The sequence below is a fragment of the Phocoena phocoena genome, chromosome 18 (assembly GCF_963924675.1).
Source record: "Phocoena phocoena chromosome 18, mPhoPho1.1, whole genome shotgun sequence".
Lineage (NCBI taxonomy): Eukaryota > Metazoa > Chordata > Mammalia > Artiodactyla > Phocoenidae > Phocoena > Phocoena phocoena.
The window spans coordinates 18,471,931-18,494,654 of NC_089236.1; the positions used below are offsets into that span (position 1 = coordinate 18,471,931).

The following is a 22,724-nucleotide window of genomic DNA, read 5'->3' on the forward strand; positions in this document are numbered from 1 at the left end:
AAATCACTTTCAAACTCAGCTAAGAATACATGCTTGATACCAGCATACAAACAATTGAGATCTGTCAACCATCTACTCATTTATTTATTTGACAAATAATTAATAAGCAAATACTATATATTAGGCACTTTTTGCAGAGTTGAGGATGTAAGGATGAATCAGTAAGGGAGATAGTTACAGCCAATTACAATGCTAAGTTAGAATACAAGGTATAATTTGTGATAACTAGAAAATACTTAAAAAATTTTTTTTTCTTTTAGGCTCATTTGCCTTCACAATTTTTTAGAAATAAAAGTACTGTAACAGAAAAAATATGAATTTGTAATCAGGCAATTCTATATTGAAACTCTACTCTATTGCTTAATAAATGTGTGATTTTTAGACAAATTTACCTCCATGAGCTTTAGTGTCTTTTCTAAAATACAGTGTTTTTGAAGGATTAAGGGAAACACTATATGTAAAATGCCAGCACAGTGCCTGACATACAGTAGACCCTCAAAAATAATATTTCCTTTAAATCCAGTACAAAGGGAATCCTAATTAATAATGTAGACTGTGGAATACTTCATTTACTGACAATGGTAGAAAAGTGATGTAATATCCCCCCCCACCAAAAATATATATAGACAATGTACGTACACATGTGACATTCAGTTGTTTGTGTGCACATCACGCCATGCCTTTGTGTGTATATATGTGACTAAGGATTTGCATCTTCACCTACTGGCTTATGAAAAGATCTGTCCTTCATTCTCTTACTAATCCTACTAAAAAGGGTTATACCTGCACAAGTGCACCCTGTATTCCATTGAAGATTTATGTGAGGGTTGGCAACAATTAAATCTTTAGTTTCTAAAGCCAGTTCTGCTAAAAGGTCATATTTACATTTTTCTATTTTAAATAAAATGAAATTATGTTTAAAGAAAATTATATAGACTTCGCAATAATTAACATATCACTGTCACTTCAAATTTCTATTCTTTTGGGTTTGCATGTCCATATATTTTTAATCATTCTATTGTTCTTTAAAAACTGACATTCAAAATAAATTCAGGGTGTCAAGGGGATGATTACAACATCACCAGCTAAAAGCTGTGTTTTTTTACTTTACTGTTAACAAAGCATTTGCACACTTATTTATTTTGTTGATCTTAGGATTGAGTTAAAAATGTGAATTCACTGTTCATATAGATTATACTCAAATGACATCATATACCACCTGAACATGAACACTCCCAGTATGAAAATGAACTAATTTATCTTTTTAATAAAAATTACTGCTTTATGTTTTTTGTTGTTGTTTTTTGCGGTACGCGGGCCTCTCACTGTTGTGGCCTCTCCCGTTGTGGAGCACAGGCTCCGGACCCGCAGGCTCAGTGGCCATGGCTCACGGGCCTAGCCGCTCCGCGGCATGTGGGATCCTCCGGACCGGTGCACAAACCCGCGTCCCCTACATAGGCAGGAGGACTCTCAACCACTGCGCCACCAGGGAAGCCCCACTGCTTTTTTAAAAAGCAAAACAAAAAGTTTATATGCTGACAGTCTCCTCACAGAAGAGTAAGTTTTCTTACATAAACTGCATCAGTATTTTGAAATCAATTCATTATGCTCATTAAAACTCAAACACACAAGTTTTTATATTGAGATTTAGAATTAAAGTCATGAGAAATACTCAGACTAAATGTCTTACAACCTGATAGGATCAAGTAAAAAAGAGTTGCTTAAATAATTCTAAGTTTCAAAAGTATTATGACGAAAAAGTTATATGGATGACAAATACTATTAGGTTACTTTAAACTTTGCAATAAATTATTCTAATAATAAGTGTTTATGTATGAAATAGTATCATTTCAAACATATTAACAAATTAACTAAAATGTATACTGAGAACACTGTTTAAAAATGAATGCTAGGGGCTTCCCTTGTGTGCAGTCGTTAAGAATCCTCCTGCCAACGCAGGGGACACAGGTTCAAGCCCTGTTCTGGGAAGGTCCCACATGCTGCAGAGCAACTGAGCCCACGTGCCCCAACTACTGAAGCCCGTGCGCCTAGAGCCCATGCTCTGCAACTAGAGAAGCCACCGCAGTGAGAAACCCGCACACCGCAATGAAGAGTAGCACCCCACCTCCGCCACAACTAGAGAAAGCCCAAGTGCAGCAACAAAGACCCAATGCAGCCAAAAATAAATAATAATTTTTTTTAAAAAAAGAAAAGAAGGTTAATTAGTGCCTGAAAAGACTTATTTTCTTTCCAGTGTTTTACAATAGCCTGTCATAGCTTTCCTTTTTCCTAATGTACCTTCTAAAATTTCCACATTTATATTTATTGACAATGGTAGAAAGGACTGATCATTCTTAAATAATCTCTGAAATTCTACAGTCAAATTATAAAGACTTTAGACTAGTAAAAAAAAGAAGTTATACAATCTCCATAATTAGCCAGACTCATCAAGAAAAAAAGGGAGGAGACGCAAATCAACAAAATTAGAAATGAAAAAGGAGAAGTAACAACGGACACTGCAGAAATACAAAGGATCATGAGAGATTACTACAAGCAACTACTATGCCAATAAAACGGATAACCTGGAAGAAATGGACAAATTCTTAGAAAAGCACAACTTTCCTAGACTGAACCAGGAAGAAATGGAAAATATAAACAGACCAATCACAAGCACTGAAATTGAGACTGTGATTAAAAATCTTCCAACAAACAAAAGCCCAGGACCAGATGGCTACACAGGCGAATTTTATCAAACATTTAGAGAGGAGCTAACGCCTATCCTTCTCAAACTCTTCCAAAATATAGCAGAGGGAGGAACACTCCAAACTCATTCTACGAGGCCACCATCACCCGATACCAAGAACAGACAAAGATGTCACAAAGAAAACTAACTACAGGCCAAAATCACTGATGAACATAGATGCAAAAATCCTCAACAAAATACTAGCAAACAGAATCCAACAGCACATTAAAAGAATCATACACCGTGACCAAGTGGGGTTTATCCCAGGAATGCAAGGATTCTTCAAAATACGCACATCAATCAGTGTGATACACCATATTAACAAACTGAAGGAGAAAAACCATATGATCATCTCAACGGATACAGAAAAAGCTTTTGACAAAATTCAACACCCATTTATGATAAAAACCCTGCAGAAAGTAGGCATAGAGGGAACTTACCTCAACATAATAATGGCCACGTATCACAAACCCACAGCCAACATTGTCCTCAATGGTGAAAAACTGAAAGCATTTCCACTAAGATCAGGAACAAGACAAGGTTGCCCACTCTCACCACTATTATTCAACATAGTTTTAGACGTTTTAGCCACAGCAATCAGAGAAGAAAGAGAAATAAAAGGAATCCAAATCGGAAAAGAAGAAATAAAGCTGTCACTGTTTGCAGATGACATGATACTATACATAGAGAATCCTAAAGATGCTACCAGAAAACTACTAGACCTAATCAATGAATTCGGTAAAGTAGCAGGATACAAAATTAGTGCACAGAAATCTCTTGCATTCCTATACACTAATGATGAAAAACCTTAAAGGAAATTACGGAAACACTTCCATTTTCCATTGCAACAAAAACAATAAAATACCTAAGAATAAACCTACTTAAGGAGACAAAAGACCTGTATGCAGAAAACTATAAGACACTGATGAAAGAAATTAAAGATGATACAAACAGATGGAGAGATATACCATGTGCTGGGACTGGAAGAATCAACATTGTGAAAATGACTATACTACCCAAAGCAATCTACAGATTCAATGCAATCCCTATCAAACTACCAATGGCATTTTTCACAGAACTAGAACAAAAAATTTCACAATATGTATGGAAACACAGAAGACCCCGAATAGCCAAAGCAATCTTGAGAAAGAAAAACAGAGATGGAGGAATCAGGCTCCCTGACTTCAGACTATACTACAATGCTATAGTAATGAAGACAGTATGGTACTGGCACAAAAACAGAAAGATAGATCAATAGAACAGGATAGAAAGCCCAGAGATAAACCCACACACATATAGTTACCTTATTTTTGATAAAGGAGGCAAGAATACACAATGTAGAAAAGACAGCCTCTTCAATAAGTGGTGCTGGGAAAACTGGACAGCTACATGTAAAAGAATGAAATTAGAACACTCCCTAAAACCATACATAAAAATAAACTTAAAATGGATTAAAGACCTAAACATAAGGCCAGACACTGTAAAACTCTTAGAGGAAAACATAGGCAGAACACTCTATGACATAAATCACAGCAAGAACCTTTTTGACTCACGTCCTAGAGAAATGGAAATAAAAACAAAAATAAACCAATGGGACCTAATGAAACTTCAAAGCTTTTGCACAGCAAAGGAAACCATAAACAAGACGAAAAGACAACCCTCAGAATGGGAGAAAATATTTGCAAACGAAGCCACTGTCAAACGGTTAATCTCCAAAATACACAAGCAGCTCATGCAGCTCAACATCAAAAAACAAACAACCCAATTCAAGAATGGGCAGAAGACCTAAACAGACATTTCTCCAAAGAAGATATACAGATTGCCAACAAACACGTGAAAAAATGCTCAACATCATTAATCATGAGAGAAATGCAAATCAAAACTACAATGAGGTATCATCTCACACCAGTCAGAATGGCCATCATCAAAAAATCTAGAAACAATAAATGCTGGAGAGGGTGTGGAGAAAAGGGAACCTTCTTGCACTGTTGGTGGGAACATAAATTGATACAGCCACTATGGAGAACAGTATGGAGGTTCCTTAAAAAACTAAAAACAGAACTACCATATGACCCAGCAATCCCACTACTGGGCATATACCCTGAGAAAACCATAATTCAAAATGAGTCATGTACCGCAATGTTCACTGCAGCTCTATTTACAATAGCCAGGACATGGAAACAACCTAAGTGTCCATCAACAGATGAATGGATAAAGAAGATGTGGCATATGTATACAATGGAATATTACTCAGCCATAAAAAGAAACAAAATTGAGTTATTTTTAGTGAGGTGGATGGAGCTAGTGTCTGTCATACAGAGTGAAATAAGTCAGAAAGAGAAAAACAAATACCGTATGCTAACACATATATATGGAATCTAAAAAAAAAAGAAGGTCATGAAGAACTTAGGGGCAGGACAGGAATAAAGACGCAGACCTACTAGAGAATGGACTTGAGGACACGGTCGGGGGAAGGCTAAACCGGGACAAAGTGAGAGAGTGGCATGGACATATATACACTACCAAATGTAAAATCGAAAGCTAGTGGGAAGCAGCCACATAGCACAGGGAGATCAGCTCAGTGGTTTGTGACCACCTAGAGGGGTGGGATAGGGAGGGTGGGAGGGAGGGAGATGCAAGAGGGAAGAGATATGGGGATATATATATATATCTATAGCTGTTTCACTTTGTTATAAAGCAGAAACTAACACACCATTGTAAAGCAATTATACTCCAATAAAGATGTTAAAAAAATAAATAAATAAAAATAAAATAGCAAAATAAATAAATAAAAATAAAAAAATAACTCCATAAATTTTAACTTTCTGGTAAAATGTTAAAATACACATCTTAGCAATAAATGTAAGCAATAAGCTAAAATAGCTTCATTTATATATAATTTACCCACTTAAAATATTGATGTTCTAATAGTATTTTTGTTTTTTAAATTTTATTGAAGTATAGTTGATTTACAATGTTGTGTTAATTTCTGCTGTATAGCAAAATGACTCAGTTATACATATATATTTTTTCATATTCTTTTCCATTATGGTTTATCATAAGATATTAAATATAGTTCCCTGTGCTATACTATAGGACCTTGTTGTTTTTCCATCCTATACATACTAGTTTGCATCAGCTAATCCCAATCCTTCCCTCCCCCACCCTTCTTCCCCCTTGGCAAGCACAAGTCTGTTCTCTGTATCTGTAAGTCTTTTTCTGTTTTGTAGATATGTTCATTTGTGTTGTATTTTAGATTCCACATATAAGTGATATGTTCAGTCATAAACATGCTTATCAGTAAAGCCACTTCCAAAATCTTAGCACTTATTCTTTCTCGAAACCTCTTTAATTTCCTCATTCAATTACTGCTACTACAGCTACCAAAGGCTGCTGTAAGAGTCAACAGTTTCTTCTCCAAGTATTCCAATGTGTTGCATTCACCAAATACTGAGGGAATCTTTATTGTCAAATTGGCCCTCAGACTGTCCTTCGCTTAATAAGTCAACCTTTAAAACTCCATTCAAAGTAGAATCATAGAGCATTTTATAGCTATCTTGGGTGAAAACACAGATAGAGGTGGGATGTTAAAGGTACTATCGATTATCAGTATATTCATCAATACCTACCTCAAACCTTGTTTCCAATCAAATTAGCCAATGTATAATAATAAGCTTCCTGTTGAAAGGAATTTATCAGGTCACTGTAACAACTAAATCAACAAAGAGCTATGGTAGCAACTGCTTCTGGATGATACAATGTCAGTCAATAAGTTGGAATTTTAATAGTATGCTGCTTCCAAATACATTTCATTTTAAAGCCACAGTTTTAGTAATTTTATTTATTTTAGCTCTCTCATCTTCGAGTATGTCAGTATATTTATAGCTTATAAATACTATATGCAGATAAATATGCAAGGAAGTAGACAGTGTCACTATGCAAACAATTTATCATCATATATTTAGAAATGTTTTAATTCTGAAATTGATTCTATAAATTTAGCCAATTTATCAAAGACTGACAAGTCTTATAACAATAATTTATTTCTAGATTACCAGCAATCACATTTATATAAACACATCTAAAATATGGAGATGGGTTTTAAGATATTTTTTAATGAGATATAATCCATACACTATAAAATTTACCCTTTAAACAGTACAATTCAGTGGTTTCTAGTATACACACAGATTTGTACAACCATCACCAAAGTAAATTTTGATCCAAAGTAAAGATGATCCAAAATCTTGGAAACAGAATGGAGAAATACAAGAAACGTTTCACAAGGACCTAGAAGAACTAAAGCGCAAACAAGCAATGATGAACACCACAATAAATGAAATTAAAAATTCTCTGGAAGGATTCAACTGCACAATAACTGAGGCAGAAGAATGGATAAGAGACCTGGAGGATACAATAGTGGAAATAACTACCACAGAGCAGAATAAAGAAAGAAGAATGAAAAGAATTGAGGACAGTCTCAGAGACCTCTGGGACAACATAAAACACACCAACATTCGAATTACAGGAGGTCCCAGAAGAAGAGAAAAAGAAAGGGACTGAGAAAATATTTGAAGAGATTATAGTTGAAAAGTTCTCTAATATGGGAAAGGAAATAGTTAATCAAGTCCAGCAGGTACAGAGAGTCCCATACAGGATAAATCCAAGGAGAAACACACCAAGACACATATTAATAAAACTATCAACAATTAAATACAAAGAAAAAATATTAAAAGCAGCAAGAGAAAAACAACAAATAACATACAAAGGAATCCCCATAAGGTTAACAGCTGATCTTTCAGCAGAAACTTTGCAAGCCAGAAGGGAGTGGCAGGACATATTTAAAGTGATGAAAGGGCAAAACCTAAAACCAAGATTACTTTACACAGCAAGGATCTCATTCAGATTTGACGGAGAAATTAAAACCTTTATACACAAGCAAAAGTTAAGAGAATTCAGCACCACCAAACCAGCTTTACAACAAATGCTAAAGTGAGAGAGTGGCATGGACTTATATATACTACCAAATGTAAAATAGCTAATGGGAAGCAGCCGCATAGCACAAGGAGATCAGCTCGGTGCTTTGTGACCACCTAGAGGGGTGGGATAGGGAGGGTGGGAGGGAGATGCAAGAGGGAGGAGATACGGGGATATATGTATATGTATAGCTGACTCATTTTGTTATAAAGCAGAAACTAACACACCACTGTAAAGCAACTATACTACAATAAAGATGTTTAAAAAAAAGCACTTACTAATGTGCCAGTTAAGTTTACCAACTGTTTTCGTTTTAAAATGCCAATTTCTATATTACATAGGTATACAGACCATTAGGTGGTCAATTATGTTTATAGACACATATAAGACACTGGAATTGATGTTTACTAATTAAATAATAGGCATTTTATTCAGATATTCCCCAAGAGGAAAGTATATTTATTTTTGTTCACACAGGAGGTATGTGGATATTTCCTCTAAAATTCAACTAGTATACATACCTATCATGATAATAGATAAAATGAAACAGACAATTCCAAACGATTTGACTGTAGAGCAACTGCCAACAATACACTGCCTGTGGAAGTGTAAACTGGTACAGCCTCTTTGGAAACCTTTTTCTTTGCCATCAGTGGGGCGGGAAAAAATAATCTTACCCTAGAGGGAGGCAGCAGCTATTTGGGGAAAATAATAGCCCTCCACAATAAGGAAAGACAGAAGTAGTAGTAAAAGTTTGGTGTTTGAGGGAATATGAGGAGAGTTCAATTGTACTTGAGGTATTCTGAGATGTATAAGTAGAGATAAACAACAACAAAAAGTAATAGTTACTATTTGAACATATATATTCCCTATGATCCATGCACTCCACTATTAGGTATATACCCAAAAGAAAAGCATGCACATGTATAAAAGTAGTGTACAAGAATGTTTTGAAGAACTACTTGTGATAATCAAAAACTGGAAACAACCCAAGTTTCCATCAATAGTAAATTGAACCTACCTAAGGAGACAAAAGACCTGTATGCAGAAAACTATAAGACACTGATGAAAGAAATTAAAGATGATACAAACAGATGGAGAGATATACCATGTTCTTGGATTGGAAGAATCAACATTGTGAAAATGACTATACTACCCAAAGTAATCTACAGATTCAGTGCAATCCCTATCAAACTACCAATGGCATTTTTCACAGAACTAGAACAAAAAATTTCACAATTTGTATGGAAACACAAAAGACCCCGAATAGCCAAAGCAATCTTGAGAACGAAAAACGGAGCTGGAGGAATCAGGCTCCCTGACTTCAGACTATACTACAAAGCTACAGTAATCAAGACAGTATGGTACTGGCACAAAAACAGAAAGATCAATGGAACAGGATAGAAAGCCCAGAGATAAACCCACACACATATGGTCACATTATCTTTGATAAAGGAGGCAGGAATGTACAGTGGAGAAAGGACAGCCTCTTCAATAAGTGGTGCTGGGAAAACTGGACAGGTACATGTAAAAGTATGAGATTAGATCACTCCCTAACACCATACACAAAAATAAACTCAAAATGGATTAAAGACCTAAATGTAAGGCCAAAAACTATCAAACTCTTAGAGGAAGACATAGGCAGAACACTCTAGGACATAAATCACAGCAAGATCCTTTTTGACCCACCTCCTAGAGAAATGGAAATAAAAACAAAAATAAACCAATGGGACCTAATGAAACTTCAAAGCTTTTGCACAGCAAAGGAAACCATAAAGAAGACCAAACGACAACCCTCAGAATGGGAGAAAATATTTGCAAATGAATCAACTGACAAAGGATTAATTTCCAAACTTTACAAGCAGCTCATGCAGCTCAATAACAAAAAAACAAACAACCCAATCCAAAAATGGGCAGAAGACCTAAATAGACTTTTCTCCAAAGAAGATATAGACTGCCAACAAACACATGAAAGAATGCTCAACATCATTAATCATTAGAGAAATGCAAATCAAAACTACAATGAGATATCATCTCACACCAGTCAGAATGGCCATCATCAAAAAATCTAGAAACAACAAATGCTGGAGAAAAGGGAACACTCTTGCACTGCTGGTGGGAATGTGAGTTGGTACAGCCACTATGGAGGACAGTATGGAGGTTCCTTAAAAACCTACAAATAGAACTACCCTATGACCCAGCAATCCCACTACTGGGCATATACCCTGAGAAAACCATAATTCAAAAAGAGTCATGTACCAAAATGTTCATTGCAGCTCTATTTACAATAGCCTGGAGATGGAAACAACCTAAGTGCCTATCATCGGATGAATGGATAAAGAAGATGTGGCACATATATACAATGGAATATTACTCAGCCATAAAAAGAAACGAAATTGAGCTATTTGTAATGAGGTGGATAGACCTAGAGTCTGTCATACATAGTGAAGTAAGTCAGAAAGAGAGAGACAAATACTGTATGCTAACACATATATATGGAATTTAAGAAAAAAAATGTCATGAAGAACCTAGGGGTAAGACAGGAATAAAGACACAGACCTACTAGAGAACGGACTTGAGGATATGGGGAGGGGGAAGGGTGAGCTGTGACAAAGCGAGAGAGAGGCATGGACATATATACACTACCAAACGTAAGGTAGATAGCTAGTGGGAAGCAGCCGCATAGCACAGGGAGATCAGCTCAGTGCTTTGTGACCGCCTGGTGGGGTGGGATAGGGAGGGTGCGAGGGAGGGAGACGCAAGAGGGAAGAGATATGGGAACATATGTATATGTATAACTGATTCACTTTGTTATAAAGCAGAAACTAACACACCACTGGAAAGCAATTATACCCCAATAAAGATGTTAAAAAAAAAAAAAAAGTAAATTGAAGCGATTAATGTATATTCATAGAATGGAATATTATGCAGCAAATACTATGTTACAGGTGGTAACATAGATAAATCTTATGCATATAATATTGAGCAAAATAATATATACAGTATAATTCGATTTATGTAAAATTCAAATCAGGCAAAACTTATCCTTGGTTTGGGGAGGAAAAAAGGGATACTCTCTGGGAGAGAGGGGTTACTTCTTGGGAAGGGTTGCAAGGGTAATCCTTCCCAAGAAGTGCCTTGGAGGTGCTGGTAAAGTTCTATTTCTTGACCTGAGGGTGGTTACAGGGGCTATGTTCACTTTATTTTTTTAATTGGGCTGCACAGAAATGATTTACGCACTTTTCTGACATATGTTCGTTTAAATAAAGACATTCTAAAATCTTAAAACAGTTTGGATAAAGCAAAATTTCCACCTCTTGTCAACAGATCTCTCTTTCCTGAAAAGAAGAACCACTGTTAATAAATGCGTATGTATGTGTCCAGAGCTTTTCTTCCTGTGATATATGTGTATATGTACACTTGGAACTGCGTGGTTTTTTTTCTTTTTTCAACTGTTAGTTTTTAAATTGAAAAAGTAATAAATCCACAAGATTAAAAAATCTTCATACGGTACAAAAGGTTGTATAGTAAAATGTAAACTTTTTCTGGGGTCAGTCCCTGCTTGTAATTTCTTGTATAACTTTCTGTCATGTGTTTACATGTATGTGCATATTTGTCTGATTTTCAAAATGTTCTTTTCTGAAAAAAATCACACAAATGCATTTCAGGACTTTGAATCCTGGGCATTCTATCTGGTGGTAAGAAGATATATAACAGTACTTTGAATATATAATGACCATGGTTTATTACTGAAAGGGAAATGTTACGAGAGTTGAAAAAGCAGAATTCAACTTCTATTTCTATAAACATCTGCATAATTTTTGACAAAAAAAAATCTTGCTTTGTATTAAGCTAATGTAAGAACATAGAAAAGATCACAGGAAAAATCATTTTTGTAAGAAGCCTCCTTTTCATTTAGTAACTCCTATTCAGAAGTTTATAATCAGATTCACTTTAAAGAATTTTCAGTATTCCATGGATAATTTTCAGTTGAATGCATTTCCTTATTTATTCAGTGCTGCTTAGAAGTTATTCTTTATTTCCTCCTCACTTCAGCCCAAATTACATTTCTTATAAGTCAACAATTTCTACAGGATTCTGGGGCACAGGATTTGACAAACTACAAAGTCACTTAACTAGAGAATTAGGAATTATTCTAACTGTAGAATATCTAGAAGTTAATTTAATAGAAAATCAATTATTTTTAGACCAGGATCCATCAAAATTTCATGACCATTATGTTTCATTTCCTTAAGATGTTGTTCCCTTTAGAGTTTGGTGATTCTGTCTTTCACAACAGGTTTAAGTGTGTATGTATATATATACACTTATATGTATTTCATCATAATACTGTAAAATATTTAATGTTTTAAGTTATAGAAACAGCTAGGTGGCAATACCTTGCGAGGCTGCAGAAAGGTTTTCCAGGAGGTGGCATATGCCCTAAATTGGTATCCAGTATATGGTGCTGTTTCTCTCATAGCCAGGACTCGCGAGTCCAGGTTGAAGAATCAAGGGGTGGAAATGGGAGGGGGTACCACTCTCTAGTAATAGAAATATAAGAGATTATTATCCTGCAAGGTTGCTAGATATTAAAGAAATATAAACTGTGTTTCTATTTACCAACAACAGGATATGAAATTTCACACACACGCACACAATTTCTAATAGCTTAGATATACCAACTTCAACTTCAAGGACTGAAAGACTCAATATTATAAAGATGTCAATTCTCTCCTAACTTGATCTATAGATGCAAAGTACTCCAAACCCAAATCTCAGCAGGCTGTGTATGTGTATATTGATAAGCTAATTCTAAAATTTATATGTAAATGCAAAGGCCAAGAATATCAAGACACTCTCAAAGAACAACAAAGTGAGATGGTTTGCCCTACTAGATACCAAGACTCCACTTAAAGTATTGGTGTATTCCTGGCACAGGAATAATCAAACAGATCAATGGAATAGAATTAATAATCCAGAAACAATTCCACAAATATATGGTCACTTAACTTATGGCATAAAGATCACTGTAAAGTGATAGGAAAATGATAGTCACTTCAATAAATGGTGTGAGATAATTCAATATATGTGTGGAAAAATAATCAAATTGAACCCATGCTTGACACAATTCACAGAAATCCAGTGGATTTCTGAATAAAATGTTCAAAGCAAAACTATACTTTTTAGAAGATAATATAGGAAAATATTTTCATTGCCTCAGTGTAGGAAAGAATTGAACAAAAAACAATACACTAACTCTAGATAAAAAGAACTGATAAATTTGACCACATTACAATTAAGAATTGTTCATCAAAAGACACTAAAGAGTGTGGTTACAAGGATAAGAGAAAGCATTCACCACACTGGTGACTAACAAAAGGTTTATATCCAGAATATATATCAAGAGTTTTGACAAATCAAAAAGAAAAAACAGTATCAAACTAGAAACTGTCCAAATGTCCACCAAGAATAGATAAATGAATATACTGTTGTATATCCATACATGGAATCCTATACAACAATGAAAAGAACAAATTTCAGCAACATCCAATAAGAATGAATCTTAAAAACAATGTTGTACAAACCCAGCAAGACACAAAAGAACAGTTACAGTAAAGATTACTTTAGTTAAAGATCAAGAATAGGCAAATCTAAACAATTATTGCTTAGTGATGTATGCATAGATAAAACTATAAAGAAAAGTCTGGAAGTAATTCCCATAGAAGTAAGGATAGTGGTAACCTCCAACTAGAGAGGGTATTGTGATGTAGAAGGAACACACAGGGGATTTCTAGGGTGTTGGCAGTATTCTACCTCTTAGTCTGGCTGGCAGTTATAAGATTTATGCTCTTTAATCATGTGCTATATTATATATTTGTTTTATGTACTTTTCTATATATACAGGTTATAGCTTACAATTTAAACAGGTTTTGAAAACAGTAAGCTGAGGAGATGTTTCATGTTTTCTTAAATTCTGTATTTGTCTATTTGGCATCTTTTCAACACAGGGCCAATTATTTTAACCATATTTTCTGTGTTCATGATGCTTTGGCATTGATGGCTGAGCTGGCTGGGGAGAGACTGCCTGTCCCAGGGCTAACCAATTCTTAGAGGTAGTAAAGAGCTCAGCCAGGAGCACACCTCTCATATGCAAACCAACCAATTTCAAGTCTACAGCTCCAACTGACCCCCTTACTGAACTCTTACACACCAAGCCAATATTTCCACTGCCCTAAACCATCCCACGGCCAAGTAACAGGAAACTAAAGACCACCTGTATAGCCCCAAATCTGCCAGAATTATTTTTTTTTATTCTCTTAAAATTGAGATATAATTGGGCTTCCCTGGTGGCGCAGTGGTTGAGAATCTGCCTGCTAATGCAGGGAACATGGGTTCGAGCCCTGGTCTGGGAAGATCCCACATGCCGCGGAGCAGCTAGGCCCGTGAGCCACAACTACTGAGCCTGTGCTCTGCAACAAGAGGCCGCGATAGTGAAGAGGCCCGTGCACCACGATGAAGAGTGGCCCCCGCTTGCCGCAACTAGAGAAAGCCCTCGCACAGAAATGAAGCCAAAAATAAATATAAAAATAAATAAATAAATAAAAAGATTACTATTAAAATTGAGATATAACTGATAGAACATTATATTAGTTTTAAGTGTACAACGTAATGATTTGATATATGAATATATCACAAAATAATTACCACAGTAAGTTTAGTCAACACCTACCACCACACATAGTTACAAGTTTTTTCTTGTGATGACAACTTTTAAGATCCACTCTCTCAGCAACTTTCAAATACAATACAGTGTTGTTAACTATAGTCACCTTGCTGTGTATTACATTCCTAAGACTTATTTGTCTTATAACTGGATGTTTGTACCTTTTGGCCATCTTCACCCATTTTGCCCACCCTCCCATAACCACCCACCTCTGGCAACTACCAATTTGTTCTCTGTATCTATAAGTTCATTTTAAAAAATATTCCATACATAAGTGAGACCACACAGTAATTGTCTTTCTCTGTCTGACATTTCACTCAGCATAATGCCCTCAAGGTACATCCACGTTGTGGCAAATGGTAAGATTTTCTTCTTTTTCATGACTGAATAATATTCCATCATGTGTATGCATACACATATACACATACATATACACATACATATACATATACACACACACCATTATCTTTTCATCCACTGATGGATACATAGGTTGTTTCCATGTCTTCACTACTGTAAATAATGCTGCAACATACACAACACAATAATGCTGCAACACAAAAATGTAGATACATTTTTTCCAGACAGTGATTTCACTTCCTTCAGATAAATACCAAGAAATAAAATTGCAGGATCGTATAGTAGTTCTATTTTTAATTTTTTGAGGAATCTCCATACTGTTTTCCATAGTGCCTGCACCAATTTATCCATACCTTCCAACAGTATACAAGAGTTCCCTTTTCTCCATACCTTCCTACCAACAGTATACAAGGGTTCCCTTTTCTCCATATCCTAGTCAATACTTGTTATTTCTTGCCTGCCACAATTATTAAATAGCCAATCCTAAGCTACTTACTCTACACTGTTGTGCCTTTCCTGAGAAAACACCAATTTAATGGCTTTGGCCTAGGCTTTCCTCTTGTTCCTGCTTCTGCCTCCTGACCAAAACCTGATGTTTCCCTTGTGGCCCAGCATGGCATGGTGTGCTCCCTTCTTTCAGGAAATGTAAGTAATTTGCCTTCAATGGCATTAGTCTCTCTATGTCATTACTTTTGCCTTCAATGGCATTAGTCTATGTCATTACTCAGTCACCTCCATAAATCAAAATCAAGCAGGTACAAGTGAGAAAATAATTATAGAGTTACAAAATAATAATTAAAAAATTAATGAAATGGAGAAGATTCTGATAAAGAAGCTAGATAGGCACTGAATTTTGAAAGATCTTAGCCAAAAGTTTAAATGCATTCAATATTTTTGGAAGGTAAATGAGTAAAAATTAGAGAAGGTAAAGTTAAATTAGGAAAGTACTGAACCACACAAGAAACCAAAATACCTGAACTTTTCTTTTGATGGTAGCAATAGTGAATACAGCTGGGAGCATTCCACTTGTGCTTAAAGTTCAAATTCCCTAAAGCATATCTGTGGGTTCTAACAGGGCAGCACAAGCACTCATAAACGCTTTACCTGCTCTATCAGGAAAGGATACAATCTCAAATCGAGGACATGCTTGAGAATGCGAAATGGTATAGCCACTCTGGAAAACAGTTTGTTAGTTTCTTATAAAGCTAAACAGAGTCTTACCAAACAATCTAGCACTGATGTTCCTAAATATTTCTCCAATTGAGTTGAAAACTTACGTCTATCCAAAAACCTACACATAAATGTTTAGAGCAGCTTTATTTATAATCACCAAAAACTAGAAACAATCAAGCTGTCCTTTAACAGGTGAATGAATAAACCAGGACATTCAAACAATGAAGTATTATACAATAGCAAAAAGGAGCTATTGAAATAGCCACAAGAAGAAATTTTCCAGACCATATTGCTAAGTGAAAGAAGTTGGTCTAAAAAAGGTACATACTGTATGAATCAGATTATAAGATATTCTGGAAAAAGACAAAAATTATAGGGACAGTAAAAATATCAGTGGTTGCCAAAGTTTCAGGGGTGGGGAGTGAGGGAGGGATAATAGAGCACAGTGGAGTTTTAAGGCAGTTAAACAGTTCTGTATAATACTGCAATAGTGATATACAGCATTACACATTTGTCAAAACCCATAGAACTGTACAATACCAAGAATGAACCCTGATGTAAACCATGGAACATAATAATAATGTATCAATAATGGTTTATTAATTGTAACAAATGTACCTATTAAGATGTTAATAATAGGGGAAACTGTGGAAGAGGCATATGAGAAAACCACTCTGCTCAATTTTTCTGTAAACCTAAAACTCTTTAAAAATAAAGTTTATTAATAGGAAAAAGGGGAATGAAATTCTTCAAACACAAAAAATAGTTCAGGTGCTGCCAATCAAAATGAATGATAAATGTCTATTATAGCTTCGCTAAAAGCAACACTAGCAGTAATGATATCAGGAGAGATTCCCTCTAGTATAATTCATAAGCCAAAAGATCCACTATGTATAATGTGACATTGTATAAAATGTTTGCTAAAAAAATCAGAAAATATTAAGGAGGAGATAGATAATCTGGATGGCCAGCCATAAGAAAATTAATTTGATATCAAGGGATGGAACAGAAATCTCATATTCCCAAGAAATAGAATAATATTTCCAAGAGAGTAAAGACAAGGGACAACCTATCTGTTTTCCTAAATTTTTAACAACATGCATGAACCCGAGAGTTCCTCCTGTCAGGAACTGTCTTTAGCTTGCTTCTTTACTCTGGGCACCAACCAGGTAGTGTCATATCACCAGAGGCAAGCTCTAACTTGGCCATGCTTGGCATACCAGTAAGTTCCTGAGTTAAGACAAAGAGATGCATGTTGTCAGTTGTTATCTACTTACTGTTATCTACTTTTCTTCAGTTCCTTACATTCTACCATAGCTATTGGTCCACTCTCTTACACTTATACTTTAGTCTGGATCCATCATAATTATCTATTATCTTACTATAACTATCTCTGTTAACTTAAGTCCTGACTGACATACCTATATAGTTTCTTCAGTCTTTTTTTTTTTTTTTTTTTTTTTTATGCGTTACGCGGGCCTCTCACTGTTGTGGCCTCTCCCGTTGCGGAGGACAGGCTCCGGACGCGCAGGCTCAGCGGCCATGGCTCACGGGCCCAGCCGCTCCGCGGCATGTGGGATCCTCCCAGACCGGGGCACGAACCCGTGTCCCCTGCATCGGCAGGCGGACTCCCAACCACTGCGCCACCAGGGAAGCCCTCTTCAGTCTTTTAAACATTTATTAAGTGCTTCAATTCAAATTTAGCAAAGATTTACTGAGCTCCTTCAAGCTCATTTCACCCTCATAGCTACAGCTACTCTAAGCAGCTATTACTACCTCTATCTTATAGAGAAGCAAACATACACAGAGAAGTTAAATACTTTGTCTTAAGTCACCCAAATCAAATCTAAGTCTATGAACCAAATCCTATGCTCTTTCCACTCATTTTTCTCTCTCCCTATCAAACTACAAGGCACTGTCTTTGCTAGTTAGAATTTAAGGCTTTATTCCACCTCTTGACACCTGATTTTTCAAACCCTAACTAAAAAAAATTAGGTCCTCTAGACCTAATGACTCTCCCTGATCCTTCAAATCTTGCTCTAGTGTGCTCTTCTATTCCCAGCTCCTTTCTCCATATCCATCTACACAACTACTACTATATGCTAGCCATGGTGCCCTCAAGATTTCAAGAAAAATTCTGCCAATAGAATCTCCTTTTGGGGGAAAAGAGAGAAATAAGTCTTGAGAGGGCACTGTGGTCTTGTTTCAGCCTACTGTCTTCCCTTTAACAGACTATACACTGTAGCAACTATATCAGTGTACTGTAATTGGCTGCTTAATAGATTCTTTCTTGTATTACACTATAAACAACTTGAAGCCAGTGATCTGCCTGAAGCAACAATGATAACTGAAAGCACTCCCAGAGCCTCGAAGTAAATGAATATCTGCCACATCTATTATTTTTAAGGGAGAAAAAAATCTTAACGGACTTAAATTTGACTATAAAAAGCAACTTTAGTGAAAAGAGGTTGCTGCTAAAAGCTATCAGAGCACATGTGAAAATCAAAACCAATATATACTTTAGAACACAAGCTAATCACTTGATTTTTCAATAGCCAAGTTAACAAAGTAGCCCCTTATCTTGTAAGCAAATAATAATTGTCCACTATAGACACGAAGTTTGTAAAGTAACAAAATAAGACTGCATTATTTTAGTGTCCCAAGGAAGCAGTATGAGTAATGGAGCAAAAAAGCTTTGTGTGATCTTGAGCCTTTCTGAAACTCATTTTGTTTCATCTGCAATAGGGACAGGATTGCTGAAAGAATTAAATAAGATCATAAAGTTCTTAGCACATGTTTTTTATATAGTGAGAACTCAAATTGTTCTATCTTCTTCTTATTATTTATTATGTCCTTAATCTTTGTTTCTTCACTTACAACATTAAAATCACTACCATACAGGGTAGTTGTGAGAATTAAGTACATTGCTTGGCACATAACAGGTACTTATGAAAGTCCCTCATTCCCATCCCTTTAGGATTATTGGGGGAATGAGGCAAAATTCAACAAAATAAGATAACTTTATTTATAAAGCCCTGGGTTGGGAGAAAAACACACCACGAATTGTGTGTTTGCTTTTGGGAGGGGGGATTCCGGTGAGGAGAAAAGAAGAAAAAGAGATAACATTTTATTATAATATAATGCAGGCCGTCATTTAATCACATAACGAAGTCATGATTTCATAATGATTTGAAATAATGATTTATAATAATCATTAAGGTACAAGGTTAAACGTAGTTAAAAAACACTCAGGGACTAGTACATTGTCTAAAGTAAAACAAAAAATTTCAGTGGGAACTAAATATAAACACAAGAAATTTAATCATTAATTAGTGAGACATTTTAGAAGCAACTTCACAAACAGTCTCATTATTTCATCGTCCTATAAAACCAAAACAACATTTTGAACTGGAGTTTAAAATATGAATTAACAGGAACCTACTGTTGTGATGCCTCATTCTGTTCTAAATTTTGCATTCTTCTGAAAGAAATACATGTGTACTAGACATAAGAAAATAAACATTTCAGTTTCCTTACCTGTTGTGTTCCATCTGCACTTACAATAGGGGCAGATAGGAGAGAAATATCACTACTTAAAATCTGAGTGGTATCCAGTAGTGGTGGATGTTCTGCCATTATCAATAAGACATTAATATACCGGATAACCCTCCAACTCTGAAAAACAAAAATACATAGCCATTTGTGTGTACATTGTTAAAAATATATTAAAATATAATACATTCAAGATAAAGATATATTCTTGTCAAAGGAAATTTTACAATACTCTGTTGACAGCTTTTTTCTGTCAATGGATCATTTAAGGAAATATATTTCTTATTTACCAGCTGTCTGTCAATGCAGACAGCAAACCAAGATACACATCAGGAGCTTCTATTTAAATTCCATGTCTGGGGACTTACCTGGTGGCAAGTGGTTAAGAATCCGCCTGCCAATGCAGGGGACACAGGTTCAAGCCGTGGTCCAGGAAGATCCCACGTGCTGCAGAGCAACTGAGCCCGTGCGCCACAACTACTGAGCCTGCGCTCTAGAGCTCGAGCCACAACTACTGAAGCCCGCATACCTAGAGTCTGTGCTCCGCAACAAGAGAAGTCACCGCAATGAGAAGCCCGCCCACCACAACGAAGAGTAGCCCCCGCTCGCCACAACTAGAGAAAGCCTGTACGCAGCCATGAAAACCCAACACAGCCAAAAATAAAAATGAATAAATTCCATGTCTGTCTGTCTCTCTATCCCTTCCACCTCTGTATAATATTTATTTAATTTAACCACCACTACTTTAGCTAAACAGTGGGATAGGAACTAAAATGCAATGATTGAATGAGGCAACTCCATCACTGATGTTTTAATCTGAGCTGAGAAGGTGTTTGTGAAGGCCCAGTTTCCCCTCATCACCCTACCAGTCTCTAGGAACTCACAAGAATTATAATTTTTCACTGATTCCTCAAACAGCAAAATTTGAAAAATTTGCTCAGGATAAGAAAAAGAATCTTCAAGTTTTAAGCGTTAAGCTCTGGCTTTGGTCTTCTGTCATTCTGGTTTTATTATTTTTTTCTAAATACTCTACAATAAGCCAAATCATTTCAGTGATACAAGCACATACACTTAGAACTCTTTAACTGTATATACATTATCACTTATATAAAAAGTAAAAGATTTGATATAAGCAATATTAGTCTACCATATATAACATCAACCATTAAAACATCAGTAAATTACAAGTCAAAATGAGTACAACTGAGCTCAATCATAAATTTTATCAAATCTATACTGAAAGACAAAATAACAATCATTTTTGGATGCTTGCCGCATTCTACAATTCAGCAGTGTCAAAATGTTTAACTTTTATAAGACATTAAATTCATGCTATTTATTTAAAAATCCTGAATCTTTGCAGAAAACTTTCATATAAGTTGATTTAACCTAAAAACAGTTTTCTATTTAGATATATAAACACTGTTTTGTTTTGTTTTGTTTTGCGATATGCGGGCCTCTCACTGTTGTGGCCTCTTCTGTTGCGGAGCACAGGCTCCAGACCTGCAGGCTCAGCGGCCATGGCTCATGGGCCCAGCCGCTCCGCGGCATGTGGGATCTTCCTGGACTGGGGCACGAACCCGTGTCCCCTGCATCAGCAGGTGGACTCTCAACCACTGTGCTACCAGGGAAGCCCAACGCTATTTTAAGATTAAAAAAAATATTCAATACAGGTATCTACTTCAAGATTTTATACTTAAAACTATAGTATGGAACATTTTATATTATTTAGCTATCTCATAAAAATGCATGCCATTTAAACATAACATATATATAAATATTTATATAATAAATACATATGATATAAACACATGTATGTTCTATATATACAGTATATAAACATTTTTATAGACATATATAAATGAAGGAGCAAATCTAAATTCTGGCTTAATCTGTATTGCTATATTTCTTAAAGTCCAACAAAATCATTGAGTACCTTAAATCATGTCAAATAATTTGACTCTGTGGAACACACAAAGGATTATATATAAGATGGGAAAGAGTCAATGTATTTTCCCTCTTGCATGTCATAAGATTTAGTTCAAGAAGAAACATTTTAGGAAGCTAACTCAGGATTAACCAGAGAAAGTTTATAAGTAATTTACCTTTTAAAATTAATAAATTAAAAAAATAACCACTGAGAATTTTTCTTTTGTCATTGTATCCTAATATTTTATTTAATATGCTTAGTTAAAACTGCAAGCCACCATTATTACAAAAATTTTAGAATGTAATGCTGAAGATACAACCATAATTTGGTTTCAAGAGGTGGACTGGAAGCTTTACAAATAAAAATAGAAATTTCTTCTGAATCTCCCGTTAATTCCAGTGGTATTATACAACGAATCTGAAGCCATATGCTGTGTTTTAATATTATCATTCCATTTAAGGTGTTATCTCTGATTTTACTCTCTTCAAAGCTATAACATCGTTTCATTTATGAACTGCCTTCTTTTATGGCCATATTCATCACACTACATGCAAAGTAGCTGGTTTTATTTCAGCTTGCAAATTGGAAACTTCAGTCATGCAACTAAAATGTTGCATTTAGAAACCTAAAAATTCCTTTCATTCCTGCATAGAGAACACTGTCAGCTTCTTCTTTCAATCAATTTCTTCTAATTTTGTTACTACTAAGTTCCTATGTTCTCATCTTATCTTGTGACCACAAATACCCACTTGTTTTTATGCATCTATTTTTGCTTGTTTTTTTAATAATATAATATTTGATATGTGCAAAAAAGGGGAGAAGTGATTTGTTCCATTTGCTAATTTCCATGGAATACATATTCCTCCATGCCCCATTTCAAGCCATCATGGTTTAAAAATCGATCTGAAAATGCCTGAGTTTTTAGCAATCAACTTTTGTATACAAGTACAAGATGGCTCCAGCATATCTGTTTATATCTATATCTATATATCAATATTTGACCATCTATGTGGTAATAATACAATAAAATATTAACATTTGGGGAGTCCGTGTGAAGAATAGCTGGATATCTTTGTACTATTCTTGCAAATTTTCTATTAGTCAGAATTCTAACTAATGTCAAATTAAACAATGTTTAAAAAATTGATGCCAAGTAGACTGTATGCATATCTGAATGCAAAAAGTAAGACAAAAAAGCTTCTAGAGATAACACAAAAGAATATCTTCATAACTGTGACACAGAGAAAGATTTTTTACACAGG

The 22,724-nt window shown here is 35.4% G+C and overlaps 1 protein-coding gene across 1 annotated transcript in view; it reads right to left on the reverse strand.

Moving 5' to 3' along the window:
• The window catches only part of FNDC3A (fibronectin type III domain containing 3A), a 139,829-nt gene extending 120,213 nt beyond the window's left edge, over positions 1 to 19,616 (reverse strand). Inside the window, exon 1 of the mRNA XM_065895997.1 lies at positions 19,518 to 19,616. Coding sequence (XP_065752069.1) covers positions 19,518 to 19,616 — 99 coding nt within the window. The remainder of the gene's footprint in view (positions 1 to 19,517) is intronic.
• Between the last annotated feature and the right edge of the window lie 3,108 nt (positions 19,617 to 22,724).